The sequence below is a fragment of the Ixodes scapularis genome, unplaced genomic scaffold (assembly GCF_016920785.2).
Source record: "Ixodes scapularis isolate PalLabHiFi unplaced genomic scaffold, ASM1692078v2 PGA_scaffold11__112_contigs__length_91849675, whole genome shotgun sequence".
Lineage (NCBI taxonomy): Eukaryota > Metazoa > Arthropoda > Arachnida > Ixodida > Ixodidae > Ixodes > Ixodes scapularis.
In genome coordinates this window covers 87,779,173-87,799,229 of record NW_024609837.1, presented here as the reverse complement: position 1 = coordinate 87,799,229, position 20,057 = coordinate 87,779,173, and the positions used below count along the sequence as shown (strand labels likewise).

The 20,057-nt window shown below is 46.0% G+C and overlaps 1 protein-coding gene across 1 annotated transcript; it reads right to left on the bottom strand.

Annotated features, from left to right (window-relative positions):
• Nucleotides 1–458: 458 nt before the first annotated feature.
• LOC8023426 (barrier-to-autointegration factor A) lies at nucleotides 459–18,355 on the bottom strand. Its single transcript, XM_029992793.4, has 3 exons — nucleotides 18,199–18,355; nucleotides 4,399–4,527; nucleotides 459–634 (listed from the first exon to the last, which is right to left on the bottom strand). The coding sequence occupies exons 2-3, from the start codon at nucleotides 4,522–4,524 to the stop codon at nucleotides 488–490; spliced, it is 273 nt and encodes a 90-aa protein (XP_029848653.1). The 5' UTR covers nucleotides 4,525–4,527; nucleotides 18,199–18,355; the 3' UTR covers nucleotides 459–487.
• Nucleotides 18,356–20,057: the final 1,702 nt, after the last annotated feature.

Below are 20,057 nucleotides of genomic sequence, written 5' to 3'. Positions count from 1 at the left end.
AACACGTTTGGAATATTATCTTAGATATCTAGGGACACTCTTTCGCGGATAGTATTTTGCTAATAATTTTTTGTGAGAAATGTAAGCTACAGAAGACTCTATTGGAGAGGGACGGCTAGGGCTACTTGTCGAAGTAAATATGATGGTGGCCCACGTCCGAATTTGAAGAACCACGCAAAGAAAAATGGCCGAAATGCATGCTGTTCTGGGTTCCCGGGAGGTCTTGAAATGGGTAGTTGACTAATTTCGCGACCATTACCGGCACTTATTTTTTTTTTTTTTTCTACAAAGATATGAAAATTTAAAGTAATTAAAGCCCATACAATATAAAATCACACTTTTTGCAAAATATTTTCATTTTTTGACCCGCATCTCCACCTATAATATCAGAAAGAAATGCGAACGCCAAGATAAATATAGCAGTTTTCTTCTTTTTTTTTTTTTTTTTTTTTTTTTACTACGCAAACCTTTCGTATTGCGGCTAACTTCAAAGGAACGCATCGCTCCAGTCCTTTAAGGCGTCGTAGCAGTCCGATGCCTGCTTGCGGTTGGCGCCACAGTTTTTCTGCAATGTTTCCGTGAAAAGCGTCTTGTCCTTGTTGTGAACGAGGAACTCGCCCAGAAGCTTGGAGGCCTGGAAACAGCGAACAGACATGGCGAGAAAGTGGTGAGGTGGCATCTTCAATCACCTCTTCGCGTCGTCCGATGCCCGTTTTTATCCACACGCGCTGGTTCACACACTTGCGTATACGGTTGCATCCCTGGCGCTCTGGCGCCATCTATAAGGTGGCCCTGGCACTGCATTTCGCTACAGCAAAGGTTTTTTTTGTTTTTTTTTTTCATTTCTTGCGAGATGAAATGTATACGAAGTGAAATGGCTGTGTATAACATTGTTAAAAGTTTTTTTACGCCAAAAACGAGAGAATGCTGCGCGAACAAAAAAGCAAGGGAATATAGGGAAATCCCAGGTGTTCCACGGCCACCCGATGGATGACGCTAGTGTGTTGAGTCCTAAGTGTGTGAACCACGGAGTTATTATCGTGGAGGTAAGAAGAAGGGGAGGCCAGCTCAAGCCTGCCTAACGAGAACATCACAAGCCGGAGGACGCGCTTGGTGAGAACGCCCCCAAGGGTGACCCAAACCTGGCCAAAAGCGCTGTTGGTGCGAAATCGGCTGTCCTTTCCCTCCCATGGTGTCTCATGGTTTTTGGTCATCGTGGGGGGCGAGTCCCTTCACACCCAAGTCTCCCCCAGTTTCAGCTCTAGTGGTGTCATGTACCCTCCAGAAGCTTTATCCTCCCTGATTAATAGAAGAATATATAGCCCGTTGCAAATCAAGAAGGTATGGCTAAGGAAAGGAAGGCCGGGGAGGAGGAAGCAGGTGGAACCCTGGAGAGAGGAGGAGATTTTACCCTCTCCAGCGTTCTGTCTGCTTCCTCCTCTTGGGCCTTCCTTTATTCCCTCGCCCTACCTTCTTGAGTTGGTGGTCCCGGACTCCCGATGAACCGATATCGTTGGCAACACCTTGGAAAATACCCAAATTAAAAGTGGACAAGCCCTTGAGCAATTTCAACTCGTCGCGGCAAAACGAACACCTTTCGGCTGCTTTTTTTCTTCGCTCTTCTGTCGCTCTCCTTGTCTCGGGACCGCCGATGTCGGCGCCCAGGGGCTCCAATCTGGACATTTGGGGGGCGAAGAAGTCGTAGAGAATTCCGGCGGCCGTTGCTGGCCAACACCGCGCTTCACCTTGGCGCCGGACAATCATAGCCGCCCAAATAGACCATTTGCTATAATACCCAAGCATCAAGGAGAATGCAGGGATTGGTGTTCCTAAATAACCAAAATAAAGCGTTGATGAACGCGCGTGCGAGATGCCATTTGTTTTAGGTATTTGTTTTAGAAAAGTTGCTACTGCCGAGGCCAGCACCTGCGGCGCGTGGAACACCGATCCCTGCATTCTCTTTGGTGCTTGGGTAATTTAGCGATAGGGCTATTCTTGCCGACTTTTTCGCCAAGTGTCCAGATTAGGGCCCCTTTCCAGTCTGCGAACCAGGCTTTAGGCGTTCCATTTAATTTAATTTATTATACCTCTCAGGGCCCCAAGGCATTACAGAAAGGAGTGGGGCACAGCATGTAGAAAAAAAAAAAAAAATAATAACGAAAATGCAAAAAAAAAAAAAAAATACACAGGAAATTTTTACGAAACACAATTTGGCAGGTTAGAAATGAGAATTTTAAAATTATCCGAGGCAGCGATTTTGGCCATGGCTGCGGGAAGGCAGTTCCAGTCAATCGAGGTTTGAGGCAGGGATCTCGACTTTTAGTTGAGGATCGGTGCACGATGATACGTAAAACAGTTCAGAAAATAGCGCTTGGCGGAGAGTACGCTAAGAGTGATAAATCTTAGGGAACAAACATAGAGGGGATATTTTTCGACGAAGAGAAAGAATATGCGAGAATAGGGATGCTTTCATTAAAGTAGTGCTAGCTGTGCGGTGATAGAAAGTGTAAAACTGCTTTGACTACGTTATTGGCGACGTGCGCGATCAAAAGCGTCGCTTCGGTCGGCCTTCCACGATTGGCCGAATGGTGACTATGACGTCAGCAAAGGTTTTCTCATCGACAAAAAAAAAATAAGAGTAATGTAAGAACTTGAATTTTGACGGTGTTGTCAGTGTTGCTTAGAGACAGCAATGATTTCAAGCTTCCACGATGCTAATTATGAACGCCGTTGAACTCGTTGTTCCTAAGGTAATGACGTCACAAGAGGAAACCATAGGAGGGCGCCACCAAAACACCTCGCCTCAATAAAATGCACGCTTCGTGTTTCTTCCAAGTACGGAGAACCATAATTGTGCGAACGCGCAAAACACGTCATGAATTCAGTGGCGCTAGTCTTTACAAGTCTTTACTTACGCCGCGTTACGACCATAAGTCACCTGGTCATCCGTGTTTCGTATTGGCGACGTGCGCGACCGAAAGCGTCGCTGTGGTCGGCCTTCCACGATTGACCGAACCCTGACTATGACGTCGGAAAGGGCTTATCATCGACGGAAATAAGAGTAATGTAAGAACTTTAATTTTGACGGTGTTGGCAGTGTTCCTTTGAGAGCGCAATGATTTCAAGCTTCCACCATGCTATTTACAAACACCATCGAACTTGTTGTTCGCAAGGTAATGACGTCACAAGGGGGAACCGTAGGAGGGCGCCACTAAAACATTTCGCCGCTAGATAATGATTGATTCGAGGAGCAGCTTTTCATGCGACACACGAAGCACGGACGTCGCGGTGACTTGCTCTGGTCTTCCAAGAACTGAGCCAGTCGTGAACACTGTATTGGATAGCAAGCGAAGGACTATACTCCGCCCTCAAGCTGAGACTGCAACCCAGACTAGAACCGCGAGCTAGCCCGCGCTTTTGGCTTTAATAAGACGTGGATCGCCAGCGCGAGTGGTGCTCGTTCTGCGGAAGAACGCTTCAAAGCAGCGATATCTCGTGCATTGTTCCATTCCGTCTGACTCGGCGAAACTTTATGCGAAATTGGACGAAGTTCGACTAGCGGACTGCGGTGCCTGGCTTTTACACGAATATTTCAAATTTAAAAAAAAAAAAAAATTAGAAAGTAGTTTTTTTTTTTTATTGTATAAAATCATTCCCAATGTTTACACGATATGAAATTTAAAAAAAAAAAAGTGTGTACGATTAATCCTGTCGTTAGTAATGCCAACCAGTGAAGCGACAGATAAAAAAATATTGCACTTTTCCTCCACCAGGTGGTGTCAGCTCGCTTTAAAAATTTCGCGCATGCGCTGTGCACGAAAGTCGAACTTCAGTCGAGATTTTGTCGAACTTGGTCGAACTCGAACTTCGGCTGGTTAGCGATATCCCAACAAAGGGCAAGTTCCAGCACGCTTCGTGAAACGTCACGCGGGCTCCTCCAGGTTTAGACCTCCTTGCTGTGATGAGACACATATGCCACGAAATTCACTAGGGAATGCATCTCAGTCCGCACAATCCCGATGGCCTTGGCGTCGACAGCCGTTGCCACCAAAGGGCTAGACACACGCAGCCCCGTGGATTCTCTCTTTGAATTGGGAGGGGTGATGGCAGCCGTCTCCGCTGTCTTGTCCAATTCGGTATCTCGGTGCGTCGTCGTCAGATCTCCCCCTCGGTGCAGCGCTACAGCGTGATGCGCATGGGTTCTCTCAGAAACAGGGTTTCCAACCCGCACGGCCGGCGCCGTCGGCGCGCTGTCTAGGCTGTCTAATGCCAATGAGCGCAGTAGAATGTTCTAGTAAAGGATTTGTTTGACTAAGATGAACCAAGTAGCCCAACAACGCGTACCCTACTATTTAGTTTCAGCGTCTCTCTTCTGATTTGGGAGGAAGCGGTACGTACCTTGTCGTATCCCCTCCTTTCCAGTCTTTCTCCCAGGGCTTCGCCAATGCCAGGCAGAGTCGACACGTGCTTGTTGCCCATGGGCTCGGAGACAAAGTTGCGACGCTTTTGCGAGGTGGTCGACATCGTCTGAAGAAAAAATAACAAAGGAAGTTGAAAAGACACTGACGAGCAAAAGTCGACTTTATTACTAACTAAATCTGCATCAGAATTACTCATACAGAAGAGCCAGCTGAAGTTTGACCTTTACACAGCTGAAAATGACGATACTCACGACTCATCCATACCGAGAAAAACAATTTTCTTACGTTCTGTTCGCTGAAAGAATAATTGTCGTGAAATAGAAAGACGTCGAGGGTCCTTAAAGTTCGCGCGATGAATCTGGTGCTTCAATCATCTCTCTTCATCTCACCAGTTCAACCATTGAGAAGAGCGATATGTGTGTAACACTCCAATGGGCATGGCCTCAGTGACTTCCTGTGACAGGAAGTCGGGCGTGTTGGAGCTATCGTTCTGGTACGAAGAAGGGAGTTTTTCCCTTCGGTTTTTCGCACTCCAAGATTGCGAAAAAGAGCTTCGCGTCCTCGTGCATACGGGCTGCTCTAGACAATTCCTGCCACGATTCTATGAAGGAGAGCTTTGGACAGCAGGACAGCACTTGCGGCTACGGGGTCTTCTTCGTCAGCCTTGCTGGCGGTATCGGAAACGTTGGTAAAAAGATATTAAGAGAGGCCCTCAGCAGAGAAGAGATAGACCACAAAAGAGGCCACAATCGATCCTATCCGATCGATCGATCCTGCTCTTTGAAACTCGTTCAAACTGTCGCCTGCTCGTCCAAACGACATCGGCCAGTAGACAAAACATTGCGATAAGAAGTGAGTGCAGGCCTCAGAATACTTTTAAGTTTGAATGTTATTTGAGGTAAGTATAATACGCGGATAGAGTACATACAAGACGTTGAATATTGTTCCCAGTGGCCATCACTGACTTGTTATGCTGGATTCACTTGGTCCGATTCTGCATGGGATTTTCAGTATCGACGTCGAGCATCGTAGTCACCGTCTGCGCTTTTGCAGCCCGAGCGACGTCGCGACTGAAAATAGCGAGCAGAATCTATGTGAATCAGGCATTAGCGTCCACTCTGCGGCGTTCACGCGGAATGAAACGCCGCACGTCACATTATTTACGCAAACTTTCGCGGTTTAACGAGCCTCCTTAATTTCGCTCAGGCCACTAAAGTAGTAAGACATTGCTAGGATGACGTAGAATCAACAATTTCAATGCAGAAACAAGCACAAAGACTCACACCGACGCCGACAATATCACATTCCAATGGTTCGTTTATGCGGGACGCGGTGCATCTTGCTCACACTCCATCGCGCATGCGCGGCGCTGGTGGCGTGCCGCTAGAGGCGCTCCACTTTGTTTGTAATCATGAGTTGGTGAAATTCACTTGACGTCACTCGGTAGGTGCGCTGGCATCGGCCACCACGGTCGCCATGGTCGCCGTCTTCGAGGTCTCCTTCTATCCCGCGTAGACGTGTCAGGTATCGTCTGGCCGGACCTTTCAGCGTGGGTTAGCAGCATTTTAGAACTTTAAAGAGTCTTGTTGGCCGAAACTAGGGGCTATTCTTAGACTGGTGCCTTTGAAGCGCCGTAGAATTTTTTTGAGTGTGTGTTTTAGTTCGTTTTGGTCGATATCAGACTTTTCCACCGCTGCCGCGTTCGCAAGCAGCGCTCCGTGTCGCGCGCCGTGCCCACGGCGGTAGCTCCTTTGCAAGAACTGATTTTTCCACTTTGGTGCTTTTGTAGCACGGTGTGATTACTCTTTTTTTTTTTTTTGCTAGTTTCTTTATTGTTTTTTTTTTTTTTTTTTTTTTTTTGCGGATTTTCTGCACTACGGCCGTGTAACGGCGTTGCTCCTTCGCCTCCGTGTCGTACGTCGTGCCTTCGGTGTTTGTTCATGTGCAGAAACATACCGTGCGGCTCACCGAGTGCGCAGCTAATAGAAAATACGCCGCATTTTTCATTAGCCCAAACGATTTAAAAACCGCATGCAAGCGATTTGGCGAGCAACGAGACAAGCGACGGCGACCCGCTTCGCTATCGCTCGGTCACTCGCGCGACGAGGCAAACCGCATGGAAGCGATGGTAGCAACGACCAAGGCGATAAGCGCTAAGTTTTCTAGAAATCCAAAAACCGAGCTACGCGTCGAGCGACAGTGAGGGGTGAACCGCATGTAAGCGATTTAGCGAGCGACGGCGACAGCGACGGGTGTCTCTGACGAGCGACGAAGATTTCTCACGGTCGCTCGTCGCGTCGTTCGGTTTTTAGATTTCTAGAAATCGTCGCTCATCGCCTTGGTCGCTTGCTCCCTTCACTTTCATGCGGTTTGCCTCGTCGCGCGAGTGACCGAGCGACAGCGAAGCGGGTCGCCGTCGCTAAATTGTCTCGTCGCCGTCGCTCGTCTCGTCGCTCGCTAAATTGCTTACATGCGGTTCAGCCTTTACACACGGTACTCGGCGGCAACAAAGGAATTAAAACGACCCGCCCCCGAGATAGACTGCTTTCCCTTTTCTGTTCAACGATATAAAATTAGCACACACTAACAACGGACGACCGCATACCCAAGCCAGTCAAACGTCAAACTGCGACCGCCGCGACCTCGAAAATGGCGGATCGACGGTGGCGTTCCCTGGCAAAATCGAACCTGCAGGCTCAGTGAATACCAACACCGGACTGCGTTTCGATCATTCCCGTAGACAATTTTCTCACAGCGACGTAGTAAGAGGTACGTGTTTGCGCTGGAACACATTCTCGTATACAGCGAGGTTCGTCATGCAGCGCGTTAGCCCGATTGAAAATTCCGATCGGCGAAGCGAGGGTGTTATGACGATCGGACTTCTGCGTTGCACTTTATCTGGCGGAAAACAGAACGTCCCCTCCTGTTGTGACATCATACAACTGTCGTTCACGTTGCGGGTGCCCTCCTGTGACGCAGCTGGTAGGATGCGAGCAGACGACGCGCTGTGTCAAAACACGGAGTGGATGTGTTAGTTCGCATCTATGCCGACTAAAAACGTGTTACTTATTTAAGAAACGAGTATGAAGTCTTTGTGATTGATCCTTGTAATGAATAACAGCGCCTCAAAGTTGCTTTTCGTAATAAAAAAGCAACAACATTAAAATGTTCAAAGTTACTCCTGGAGGTTAACATTACAGCTTGCGCGGCGTGCGTCACGGCTATTCACAGCTTCTTGTTTTTTCCGATCTGTAGAGGATGCCGTAGAAAAAGGTTTTGCATTCACCAGAGTAAATGACGTGCTGTCTTCTTAGCTGTTTACAAGCGCACAGTTGTGTAGGAAAGCGCCGCACACTTGTTTTAGCTAGATTGAGCTTGCCAATACCAACGCTTCTATCCAAGTGTGACTCGACAGTTACTGACGAGCAAAGGCTCGTGAGCAGCTAACGATTAGTTCCTCCTGCATCGAATACGTGGCCAATCGTTATTATTATTACCATCATCCAGGCGGCACTCGAGCGACTACGAACGTCTGCCAAGTCATCATGGTCTCCCCGGGAAATTCTGCAGTCAGCACATATTGAGCCACACGTGTCCTGCTTGGTCACGACTCTCTTCGAGCACTGTCTACCACGAGGTGGCGCCTGCCTCGTCTACCAGATCATCGCAGCTTATAAAAGAAGCTACCAGATCAGCATCGAGCGCAGTCGGTGGCTAATCTTTGTCGAGTACTGATCACGGCAATCTGTCCAGGTGAGAAGCAGGGATCACTAAATTTTAAGTAGTTTCTTTTTTTTTTTTTTGCTCTGTCTTTTCTGCCGCCGACTGCACAGTGTTTTTCATTGACCGCCGTTGCAGCGTCCTTAGTGTCTGTGTAACCACTCCCCGATTTCTGAGTCTAATGGAAGGCATTAAGTGTAATCGACCGCTACCGTCCGACGGAAGATTTTTGACATGCGTCTATTGTCGAAATGGTTATCACCTGGGGAAGCCCTGCTCCGGTGTCTCCGATACCACGTTTATGGCAATGGGAGCTGCTAGACGGGAGAGTTGGAGGTGTCCGACATGCCGTAAAGGTGAGCTTCGCTCAGGCTCTGGAGCTTGTGCATGGTGGCAATACCACGGACGATTTTGTCAGGCCTGACTTGAGCCGACGGGAGCAACTATCCTCAATTAAATGCGCGCTCGATCAGCTACTCTCGTTAAAAACCAGCGTCGAGAGCCTTCTGCCTCTTCCGGCGAAGGTCGACCAGTTGCTACACCTAAAGCCTGTGGTCGAGGAACTGCGTACTACGGTAGGCACTCTTCAAGCAACTGTCGACTCGTTCAGTTCCAAATACGATCATATACTGACTCTCGCAAAGACAAACGAGAATTCTGTTAAGTGTTTGCAGCAGGAGGTTTCCACAGTCCAAGCTGTATTGAAGGAGCAAGCACGAGACATCTCTAGGCTTAAGGAAGAACTTAATGAATCGCAACAATATAGGCGCGCAGTTTCAATATGGAATTACATGGCCTTCCTTTTGCTTCTGGAGAAAATTTGATGAACGTCGTGCAAGATCTTTCTCAGAAGATCAACATTCCTTCATTTCATGCATCGGACGTCGTGGCAATTCATCGCCTGTCGAGGAAGCATGGTACGGTTCCACCCGTTCTTACTACCTTTGCTTCAATTTCCCTGAAAGAATGTTGGATGGCTGCGCGTGGTAAACTGCAGGGGCTGTGTCAAACTGATAGCGATCCAAGGTTATTCTTCAACGATAATCTTACACATGCAAATAGGGAACTTTTCTGGAAGACAAGAGCTCAGGGCGGAGAAAGTGGGTTTTGGTTTGAATGGCTGAAGAACGGCAAAATTTTCGCAAGGAAAGCCGTAGGCTCTCCTGCCGTGCGTATAGCTCAGTTGGAGACCTCGAGAAGGTTCTGTAAGCCATGTCATTTTGTTTTTCGGTTCCGAACTGCAATTCATTTCATCAGGTCTTGGGGCCTATTTCTGGAAGCTCATTAACGCTAATTCATGTCAATATTAGAAGCCTGCGAATGCACTGGGACGAGTTTCAGATCTCGGTGAGCAACTTAAAACCAGCTGTAGATATTTTTGTTCTAACCGAAATTGGTGTTACTTCTGTGCAATCTGACCAGTTCATGCTGAACGGTTACAAAGAGCTTTTTTTTTTTTTTTTACACGCGAGAATAATAGGGGTGGAGGTATCGCTTTATATATCAAAGATAAATGGCTGTCATCGAGCTCAAATGTGTCTTTTCAGCACGCAGAGTCACTTGCTACTAAGATCCATCATCCAGAATTTCCGTTATTTTTGTTGGCTGTGTACAGACCCCCTTCGCAAAACGCCTTGCATTTTCTTGCGGAGCTTGAAGCGATTATTTCTAGATTTCGTTCTTAGGTTCAATTCTGCCTAGTTGGAGACTTGAACATCGATACGCTTATATCCAACAAATCTGTAGTTTTCGATTATTTAACACTTCTGGCAGAATATGGGATTGAAAAAACTATTAGCCTCCCTACAAGGGAGGAGATTCTGTCTCAGAAACTAGTTAGTTCATGTATAGATCACAATAGTGTTAGGGCTCCGCATATGCTGGTTAAATCTGTTGTAATTTTAGAAAAAAACTCTATGACCATTATTTTATTGGCTGTCGCCTAGAGCCGCAGGGAGTGAAACAGAAACATATCAGAGGCAACGACGAGCGGGTAATAATTACAGATACAGTGAAATTTGATGCGTTACTCGCCGAGTTCTGCTGGGATGAGTTAATCCAGTCTGTTCCACCCTCTTGCCTGTGGTCCGCTTTCGTTGAAATAAGGCAGTCTTTTTATACTGCCTCAGAAAAAGAGGTCACTTTTAGCAGAGGTCATATAAGCCTTCGTTCAATACGGATATTAAGGCTGCCATTAAGACGAAGGAATCGCTATGGATACGTTCTCGCCGTGCGCCGAATAACTTAGTATTGCGAGCCGAATTTACCTGCGCAAGAAACCGGGTTAATGCACTTATAAGGTCTACTAAACGGCGGTATTTTCAAAAGAAATTCTATGAGACTAAGTCTAACCCACGGCAAACTTGGGGGCTTATTATGAATTCAGAGGCCGCGCAACTCACGGACCTATTCATTACCTACAAAGGCATTTCGGATTAGACTTGCAGTCAGTAGTGAACGATTCCAATGCGTTCTTTGCGGCGTTTTCGGGTACTGCCAGATGCCAAAGGGTTGCATCAAACAGTTTAATTGACGATTCCACCGTATCTGCTTCGGCGTTTTTACCGCCTCTCAACTTATGCACGTTGCGGTCCATCTTATTCAATAGAAAGAGGAACAAAGTTCCTGGTACGGATTCAATCCGTGTTTGTGATCTATGTCGAAACTTCGACGCTGTCAAACAGGTTCTTCTGTGCATTATAAATGAACTTCTAGCTTCCGGTGTTATTCCTGACGACCTAAAAACGGCGATTGCTAAGGATCACAGGATAAATATGAATGCTATCGTCCCATCTCGATCCTGCCATGTATTGCCGAGATACTAGAAAAACATATTTTCACTGTGGTGACTGGTTTCATCGATGACTCTGATATTATCTCCCGAAGTCAATATGGCTTTGTGGTTGGAAGGGGCTCCCAGCCACTTCTTGAGGAATTTTCTGACATAATTCACAGCGCGTTCGAAAACAATCTTTTTGCATGTGCCCTTTTTTAGACGTGACAAAGACTTCCGATACAGTCATAAATTGCTCCTTCAAAAACTGTACAATTTCGGCTTCCGTGGACCTTTCTTTGCCATACTAGAAAGATTTTTTTCTCGAATCGTTCCCAAATTGTATCTGTTGGGAATTTTCAGAGCGTACGGGTGATGATCAAGGCCGGTGTTCCGCAGGGATCTGTATTATCCCCTTAACTTTTTAACCTGTTTGTGAACAGCATGTCAGCCAGAGTGACTAGTTGTAGCATTTTTTAGTATGCAGGCGACACCGCACTTGTATCCCGCCACATGAATTATTGTTATGCTGTACAGCGTCTGCAGGATGAAGCTTTGCGAATTATGGACTGGGTGGATGAGAATTTAATCACAATCAACTCATCGAAAACAAAACTAGTCTGGTTTAGAAATCCTCTAAAAAATGTCGTTCTTGATTGTTTAGGGACTTTGCACAACCCAAGGTGTTCTGACTGCGACTGTTTCCCACTGGAACATGTATATCAGGTGAAGTATTTACCAACCGGGGGGAGGGGGGGGGGGGGGGGCAGGGGGCAAGGCATGTGTTTTGCCCCTCCTGAAACAGCTAACCGCCATCGGGCAGGGCAAACACTGGCCGGCGGCGCCCAAGAGATACCGAAGGGCACCGGCCCCCGGCCCGGGGGAGGGGGAGGGGAGGGAGGGAGGGAGGGAAGGGAAGGGGAAGGGAAAGAGAGGGGGAGGTCTGGTTTGCCCCCCCACTCAAAAACAAGTTGGTACGCCACTGGATTCAGATATGTCTTGGAATTCTCACCTGTCGTACATGTGTGGTAAACTTCGTAGCATAAGCTGTTTACTTCTTAGTCACAGAGTGTTTATGCCGTTTTCTGTAAGGAAATCAGTCGCGCATGCCCTTCGTGACAGTATACTAAGGTATGGTATCACGTGATTTGGCAACTGTTCGGAGTTGTGGCAAACAAAAATTGACCGTATTTTGAGGGCCCTTTTGAAGAGCGTCAGGTATCATCTGGATTTTTCTTCTGGTGTGAATGTGTTTCAATCTCTGCGGATGCCGAACTTCTCGTTCCTTTTCGTGCAGTGTGTGGTACTCCGCCACTTCTGGAGTAACGATTTCAAGGCCCCTTTTGTAGGCCCCAGGAACCTTCGCAACACATCGCGTTTTATAACCGCTCGTTGTACTACGGGTTACGGAAAAAGAGTTTGATCATATTATGTGCCTTTCATCTTCAACAACCTTCCACAGCACGTCATCAAAGCCAGCACGAAGAAACAATTAAAAAGAGTGTTAAATAATTTAGCCGTATAACGTTGCTGTCGCTCCAGTGTTTCCTACATCCTCTGACTTTTGTTTTGTTGTGTGGTTTTCTTGTATAAAACGCTCAGCGTTTCGTCGGTCGACTTGCCGGGTCATGTCCCACAAGCCTCCTATGGCTTTGACCGACCCGTATTTGTATTGTGTTACTGGTTTCCTGTTTAATAAATTATTATTATTATTATTATTATTACTATTATTATTATTATTATTACGCTGTAATTCAATCTGCAAAGCAAAGATATTTCATATCAAAATTTGAGGAATCGAGGTTTAGCTCGGCTAGGACATGGTCGCTGATTAATCAATTTCGAGGTACTGGTGCTGAGCGTTCCATTGATGACGCTCTTGAAAGAAATTTTGGTTCACTCACATTCTCACTAGCTGACGATTTCAACAACTTCTTTGCTAAATTTTCTGGCGTGTGTAGAGAACCAGTTGATAACTCGTGCACATTGAGTGGTGCATCTTTAGTGAGCTTTCTTTCCCTCTTTAAATGAGATTGATCTCCATTCTATGTTGTTTAGTTTCAAAGCAAGCAAGTCCCCTGGTACTGATGGTATTCGCGCATATGATCTGCAGAGAAAGTTCACACGAATTAAGGATGTTCATCTAGTCATGCTTAATAGCTTTATTACTTTTGCCAACATACCTGATGGTCCAAAGGTTGCCATTGTTAGACCCCTCTTCAAAGGAGGCGCTCGATCGAAAATCGAGAATTACCGCCCTATTTCTTTATTACCAATTTTAGGCCAAATTCTCGAGAAACACCTCTTTCAGTCGATGTATAGCTTTTTGGATACAAATGAAATCTTTTCACCCACTCAGTACGGTTTCATTGCTAAAAAATGATTTTTCTGATAACTTATATTCCACACCTGAAAATAATATGTTCGCATGCGCGCTTTTCCTTAATTTGTCTAAGGCCTTTGACGCTGTTAACCACCAACTGCTCCTAAGGAAATTGCATCGCCTGGGCTTTCGTGTCCCTTTTTATTCTTTACTAGAAAACTTCCTTTCTCACCGTTCTCAACTCGTGTCAATCGGTGGCTTTAAAGGGACAATGAAGGCAATTTCGGAGATCTTTTTGGCGATTGAACTGGGTTCCAGGCACGTCTCAGGCCAGGTTGCCCAAATTTCAGCCGAAACCGGCGCTTGTGTGCCGCGCAAATCAATTAAATAGTCGCGGTAATAATCGTACCGGGATCGACTGGGGCGACGCCCCAAGAGTTGCGGGAGAAGCCAGGAGAAGCGGAGCTCACGTGACCGATGCGGGGCCAAGGAGCGCGACGTCACAAGAGACGCGTCAGCGATTGGTCGAAACGAGAAACGTGCCCTCGGTCACGTTTCGGTTCGCGATTTTTAGAAATACTGTTCTAATTTCCGCTTGAATAACCATCAAAAGTATAAATCGGATCGGAAATGATTACTAAACCGTAAATAAAGCAGCATCAGTGTTTTTTTTCTTTGCTACGCTGGACGCGAAACTGGCAACGAGCAACTATGGGCAACAAAATAAAATTAAAAGAGAACACAGAGAACACGGTACTCGAAAGCTGTTGCGAAATGGTAGCTGTAGATGGCTGTTCTAACGGTCGACTGAAGACCAGTATTCGTTCGGGCGACGCTAGTTTTCACGTGTGGGTTGCTGTTCGTGTTCTTTGACGACGAAAAGAGGAAGTCCGCGGAGGAACCGGATCCCGGAACGGCGGGATCGCTGCCGCTTTCCCTTCGGCATCTCCCCCGCGTCCGTCCTTCGGCATGCGGGCCGCTCGTTGCCGGCCGGGCAGTCTCCGTCGGGTGATGGCAGAGGCCGCCACACACGTACTCCCCTTCCGTTGGTGTTCGGTCACTGAACGGAAGCTCGAACTCGCTCGCGGGAGCGGCATTCATCCATGTTGACAGAGTCGGCGCAACGACCGCGCCACCGCGCTGCTACAACCTACCGCGGTAACCAGAGTCTCGATCTCCTAAATACTACCGATACCGACTATTCACACTTGACGTCACTCCCTACGTCACCTCCATTTTCGGAGGCCCAGAAACGAGACTGGAGATGGTTCAGTTTCGGTTTCTTTACTTCTTTCGTAGGCACATAAATACGCGTCATAAATGTCTACAAAAAATTGGGCGGCATGCTATGCTCCCAAGAAGCATTAAAACACCATTTAAAAAAATTAAATAAAATCGTCTTCATTGTCCCTTTAAGAGTCCTCTTCTTCCTCTTAAGGCGGGGGTGCCTCAAGGTTCAGTGTTATCGCCTCTACTTTTCAACATTTTTGTTAATGACATGGCTAGTGTCGTCAGTGGATGCACGCTCTACCAATACGCCGACGATACCATTTTTGTGTCGCGTCATATTAATTTCCATGACTCTTTCAAAACCATTGAGGAGAATGCTACGCATATAATGGCCTGGTTTGCTGAAAACATGATGGACATTATTAAATCTAAAACAAAGCTAGTTTATTTTCGTAATCCTCTCAAAAGACACCCTGCTAAAGTAGAGTTTCTTTTTCACCGATCTAAATGCGGTCCATACACCAATTGAGTCAGTTAATCATGTTAAATACTTGGGTGTTTATTTCGATTTTGATATGTCGTGGAACACACATATTTCATACTTATGTAGCAAAATACGAGTTGTATCCTGCATGCTTTATAACACTAGAGTCTCCATACCAGTTGGTGTAAGGCTGCTGATATCTCACGCACTTGCTTACAGCGTCATTCGGTACGGCGTAACCGTTTTTGAAAATTGTTCTGGTCGCTTGCAAACCAAAGTTGATACCCTACTGAGAGGAACACTCACTAGTGTGTCATATAATGTCAAACACTAGGAATATTTTCAAAACTCTCCAACAGCCAAAGCTCCATTCACTGTATATTCAAACTGTTATATTACGCAACTTTTGGAATAAGGATTTCAGAACACCGTCACTTCCCTCTCGCTCATTGCGATGCAGCCCTCGTTTCAAGGTGCTACGTGGTAGGACCCGTTACGGTAAATGCACGGGCGCTTATTATGTTCCGAGTTTATTCAACGCTCTGCCGGACTCAATCCTGGACATCACCTCACTGAAGGCATTGAAGAAGGAACTGAAATGTGTTGACTTGGATATTACTTAGTGCAAGCCTATACTCGGCGACAACTTTTCTTGGCAATGCAGTGGAAGGTACAGGCCCGCGTCCCCTCTCCCATTTTGAGTGTACGCAGGCTTTCCTCCTCCCCCATTTCCGGGGAGAGGAGGAGAGCCCGCGCTCACTCAAAATGAGAGAGGGGACGCGGGCCTGTACCTTCCACTGTATTGCCTAGAAAAGTTGTCGAGGAGTATAGTACCAGTGTGTGCATAGTGAATTTGCAGGGCTATTGTTTTTTTTCTCTGGTCCCTTCTTCCCCAATGATTCTGAGGACATTTCTATGTCTTCCGTTTGTTTTTAGGTTTTGTTTTTTTTGCTTTTTTTTTATTTACATTTATTTGTTTTTCTCATGCCTGTGTCATTTTGTAACTGTGTTTGATCCTGCTTTCTCGTTTTTTTTTTATGTGTATTAATTTGCTTATTCACTCACTGCTTTTTTTCTTTTGTAACTGTCTGATGACAGTTACGACTTTTCCTTGTACTTTTCTTTTCCTTGCTACGTTTTCCCAACGTCGTGTCTCCATTTCAGCATAGTTCTGCTGAAATTGTTTAGTTTTTACTTCTTTTTTTTTTTTTGCTATGATTAGCGACATTTCTGCTTGTCGCTGATGATACTTTCATTTCCATTGGTCTAATAGTTCTGATGACATTTATGTATAGCTTTCTGTCCTGACAATGTTTTCCTTTGCTTCATTGTGTGTTTTTTTTTTTTTTCTTTTACTCTTGCATTTTGCCGATGTTATTTTTTTTTTTTTTTTTTTTTAGGGCGTCATCACACAAGCCTTTAGCTGGCTTTGATATGCCCATACATATAACATTGCATTCCTGATGGGCAAATAAAATTATTATTATTATTATTATTATTATTGTTTTATATCGCGATTTTTGCTTGAAAGAGAAGCACATCACGGGTTATCCGCATTTGGGTCCGGATAACTAAACGTACAAACGGTAGTAATTTTTAGCAGGTGTATACCTCATTTTTTGAGACGCTGAATTGTTACCGACTCACAAGATTTGAGAGTTCGATCGCGACAGGGTCTCAGACGTTTTGCGTTGACCGGGTTATTAAGCAGAAATTCAATTGAAACGACTCCGGAAGGAAGCCACCACTCCTTCCTGTCAGATATTTTGGAGAAATCTTTGTTACGTGTCGATCGAAACCGAAACCATGCCGCTCTCCTCCCTGGCCAACTAGTTCCCAGAGTGCAACGTGCGCCGTGTTACATGCAGGGCTTTATAAAAGTAATCTATTGACAAAAAAAAAAAAAAAAAAAACACGTGAAGCAGGCTTTATGAAACGAACTGTCAAGCCGAGGGATCCAAGATCTGCGCGGTCTGTCCCTGTTTGTCCTACCCATGACGTCACAAACGATGATGATGATAGCTAGAGAAGCGCCCCCTGCAGTTCGCGCACGCCGCCAATAACCGAGGAGGGAGCCCTAGAAAGGCGCGCAGTGAACGATCGTTTTGTGCCTTCCCCGCGTCTTCGAAAACAAAGGAGCGAAGGGACAAAAAGAAAAGGCGCGCACAAATCCGCCACACCAACTGCTTGCACTTTTTTTTTTTTTTTTTTTTGAGGGGGGAGGGGAGGTGGGAAACATTTTGCTCGCGGGCGTTTACCTAATATTGTTAGCACCAAGAGTCCGGTTCTTGCTATTAGTGTGCTTCCCCTTCGCCGTGTACGAGTTACAATTTGCAAACAACTAAACCACGAAAAAAAGAAACAAAGATTTGTTCAGGGTTTAGGTGACGTGAAAAAAATGTTTTCAGTATCTGAAGAACGCCAGGCCTTGCGTGTTGTATGCGCAGGTGACAATATAAATCCGGAAAAGAAATATATATATATATATATATATCTTTTTTAGAAACAATTTTTTGTTGTTGGCATTCCGCATTTTTTCCCGTGACTGAAGACGGACATTTAACGGGTGACAATCATTCCCTTATGTAAATAAGTAAGGAAATTACTTAACAATTAGTTTGAAAATGAGTAATTATTCCCTTACAATATTACCGCTAAATCTAAGGGATTACAAGTAATTTCGTTACTTGTAAAGGAGTTGCGTAGAGGCCTGCTTCAGATGCCGCGCCCGCACCCGATGCAGAAGTCCCGGTGCATGGACGCCATTGCTGACGCAAAGTTTCGGAATCGTTATCGTCTGCTGTCGGGATAAATATACCGACTCGAAAGAGAGGGTAACGGCTTAGAGTGCGGATGAAACATCATCACGCTTAATAACATCAAAACCGACACGAGGGAAGGACAGAAAAACACACAAGAACACGATACGCGAGCGCATATCTTCTAAACTTTCACGACTGCGGTAACAAAGAGAAAAATATTTACCACAAGACAGCTAGGTCCAAAGAATAGGATACACCGTGAAAAAGCTAGTGACACTTTTAATAGAACGGAAACCTGCACGAAGCATAAAAATGGCAACACCATGCGCGTATAAAATTCCTCTGAAAAAACAGCATAATATATGACCAAAAAATCTAACACCATGTTCAGCTCTACTTCTGACTTTTTTCTATTCTCTATTCTATTTCTTTTCTATTTCTTTGTATCTGATTATGCTGACATCGGACTTGAAGTTTTCACTTACCTCGTTCTTGGCCGGTCTACTCGCTAACGAAAGGACGAATCCTTGGGATAAACCAGCTTGCCAACTGACACACGAGCTTTCGAATGAGACGAAGGCGCCCACCCACTCTGTAATCAAACGACCAATGGCGAGAGCAGCAGCGAGCGTCTGTGTGCGAGATAAGCAGACGTGCGAGCGGCGAGCTCTGTGGAGCCAAGATTTCAGAGAGGGAGCAACTCAAACCACGGAGAGCGTTCGCAATTTAATGGCGGACGTCTTCTGTGCAGATGGAGATGCGCATGACTGCGTTGGCGCGCGGGCCGAGGAGGAAAGCGGGCAGAGCTGCGTAGGTGGGTGGCAACGTTGGTCGGTGGAAAGCAGAAGGAGACAGTGAACAGCACGATCAGCAGCAATGTTGAGGAGGAACAGGATTGTATAACGATGGAGACGACTACGAAAGAATGGGACAAGGCAGAAAGTAAGGTTCCAGCAGGTACAGCGACAAGCCCAGACAACATTCCCATAAAACTCATACACTAGGAAAAACGAGCAAATTCAAGTTACGGCATGTGATTAACCAAGTAATTATGGGAGGAGAGGTTGGAAATGATTGGAAATTAGTAAAATGAGACTAATCTACAAGGGCAAAGGGAAACAAAGACAGCATATCGCCCGATAACGGTAACTTCAGTTCTATACAGATTAGCTATGCAGATAGTAAAGCGTAGAATGGAGCAATGGACAGAAGATATGCATATACTGGGCGAGCTCCAAAATGGATTCCGAAGAGATAGAAGACTGGAAGATAACTTATTCGTCACCACTCAACGCATAGAAACAGCAATCAAGAACCAAACTCCTTTACGGTTACCTTATTTGGACATCAAGGGAGCGTACGATAATGTGAAGCAGGAAAAACTCTGGGGTCAGCTGAAGGAGTATAATTTAGATACAAATTTGGTTAGGTTTCTTCAGCAAGTGTACACACACAATAAGATAGGGATAACATGGCAAGCAGGAACTACACAACCCGCAGCAATAAAAAGAGGACTCGGGCAGGGCTGTTCATTGTCACCTCTGCTCTTCATGATATATCTCGGTAAAATGGAAAATAAACTAGAGCAGTGCAACTTAGGTTTTGATGTGAGTTATATGGAAGGCGGGAGAAATGTAGTACAGGTAATACCAGGACTGATGTATGCGGATGACATAGTACTCAACTACTCATGGCAGAGAACCAGGATACATTACAGGAACTAGCTGGAATATGTGGAGAGGAATGGGACACCTAGGGCATGAGTTTTAGTAGTGACAAGTCTGGAGTAGTGGTGTTCAACGATGAAAAGAGCGAGCCCCTGAGGATACAAGACATTGTAATATACCATGTAGGAAAATAAAAAAATGAAAGCAGTTTACAACTCCCTGTAATGCCGGATTAGAGCGCAGCTCTTGAGGAGATGGAAGGGTACTGAGGTATAGGATGGTAGGGCACTGAGGGATGGGTGACTCCCTTAGGTCACGTCACCTCAGGGGGGTCACGTGACATCAGTTTGTCACGTGACCTCAGGGGGGTCACGTGACCTGGGGGGGTAACCCTCATGACCCTCGTGAGAGTAATTTTCATAACCCTATTAACCCTCATGAGGGTAACTCTCATAACCCTCGTAAGGGTAACTCTCATAACCCTCGTGAGGGTCACGAGGGTTACGCGTGCGTGACCGTTGTAAGGGTCACGAGGACCTTGATCCTCGTGAGGGTAACAACCCTCGTAACCGTCACGAGGTTACGAGGGTTACTCTCACGAGGGTTACGATGGTTACCCTCACGAGGGTTACCCTCGTAACCCTGTAAGAGTAACCCTCGTGGGAGTAGCCCTCGTA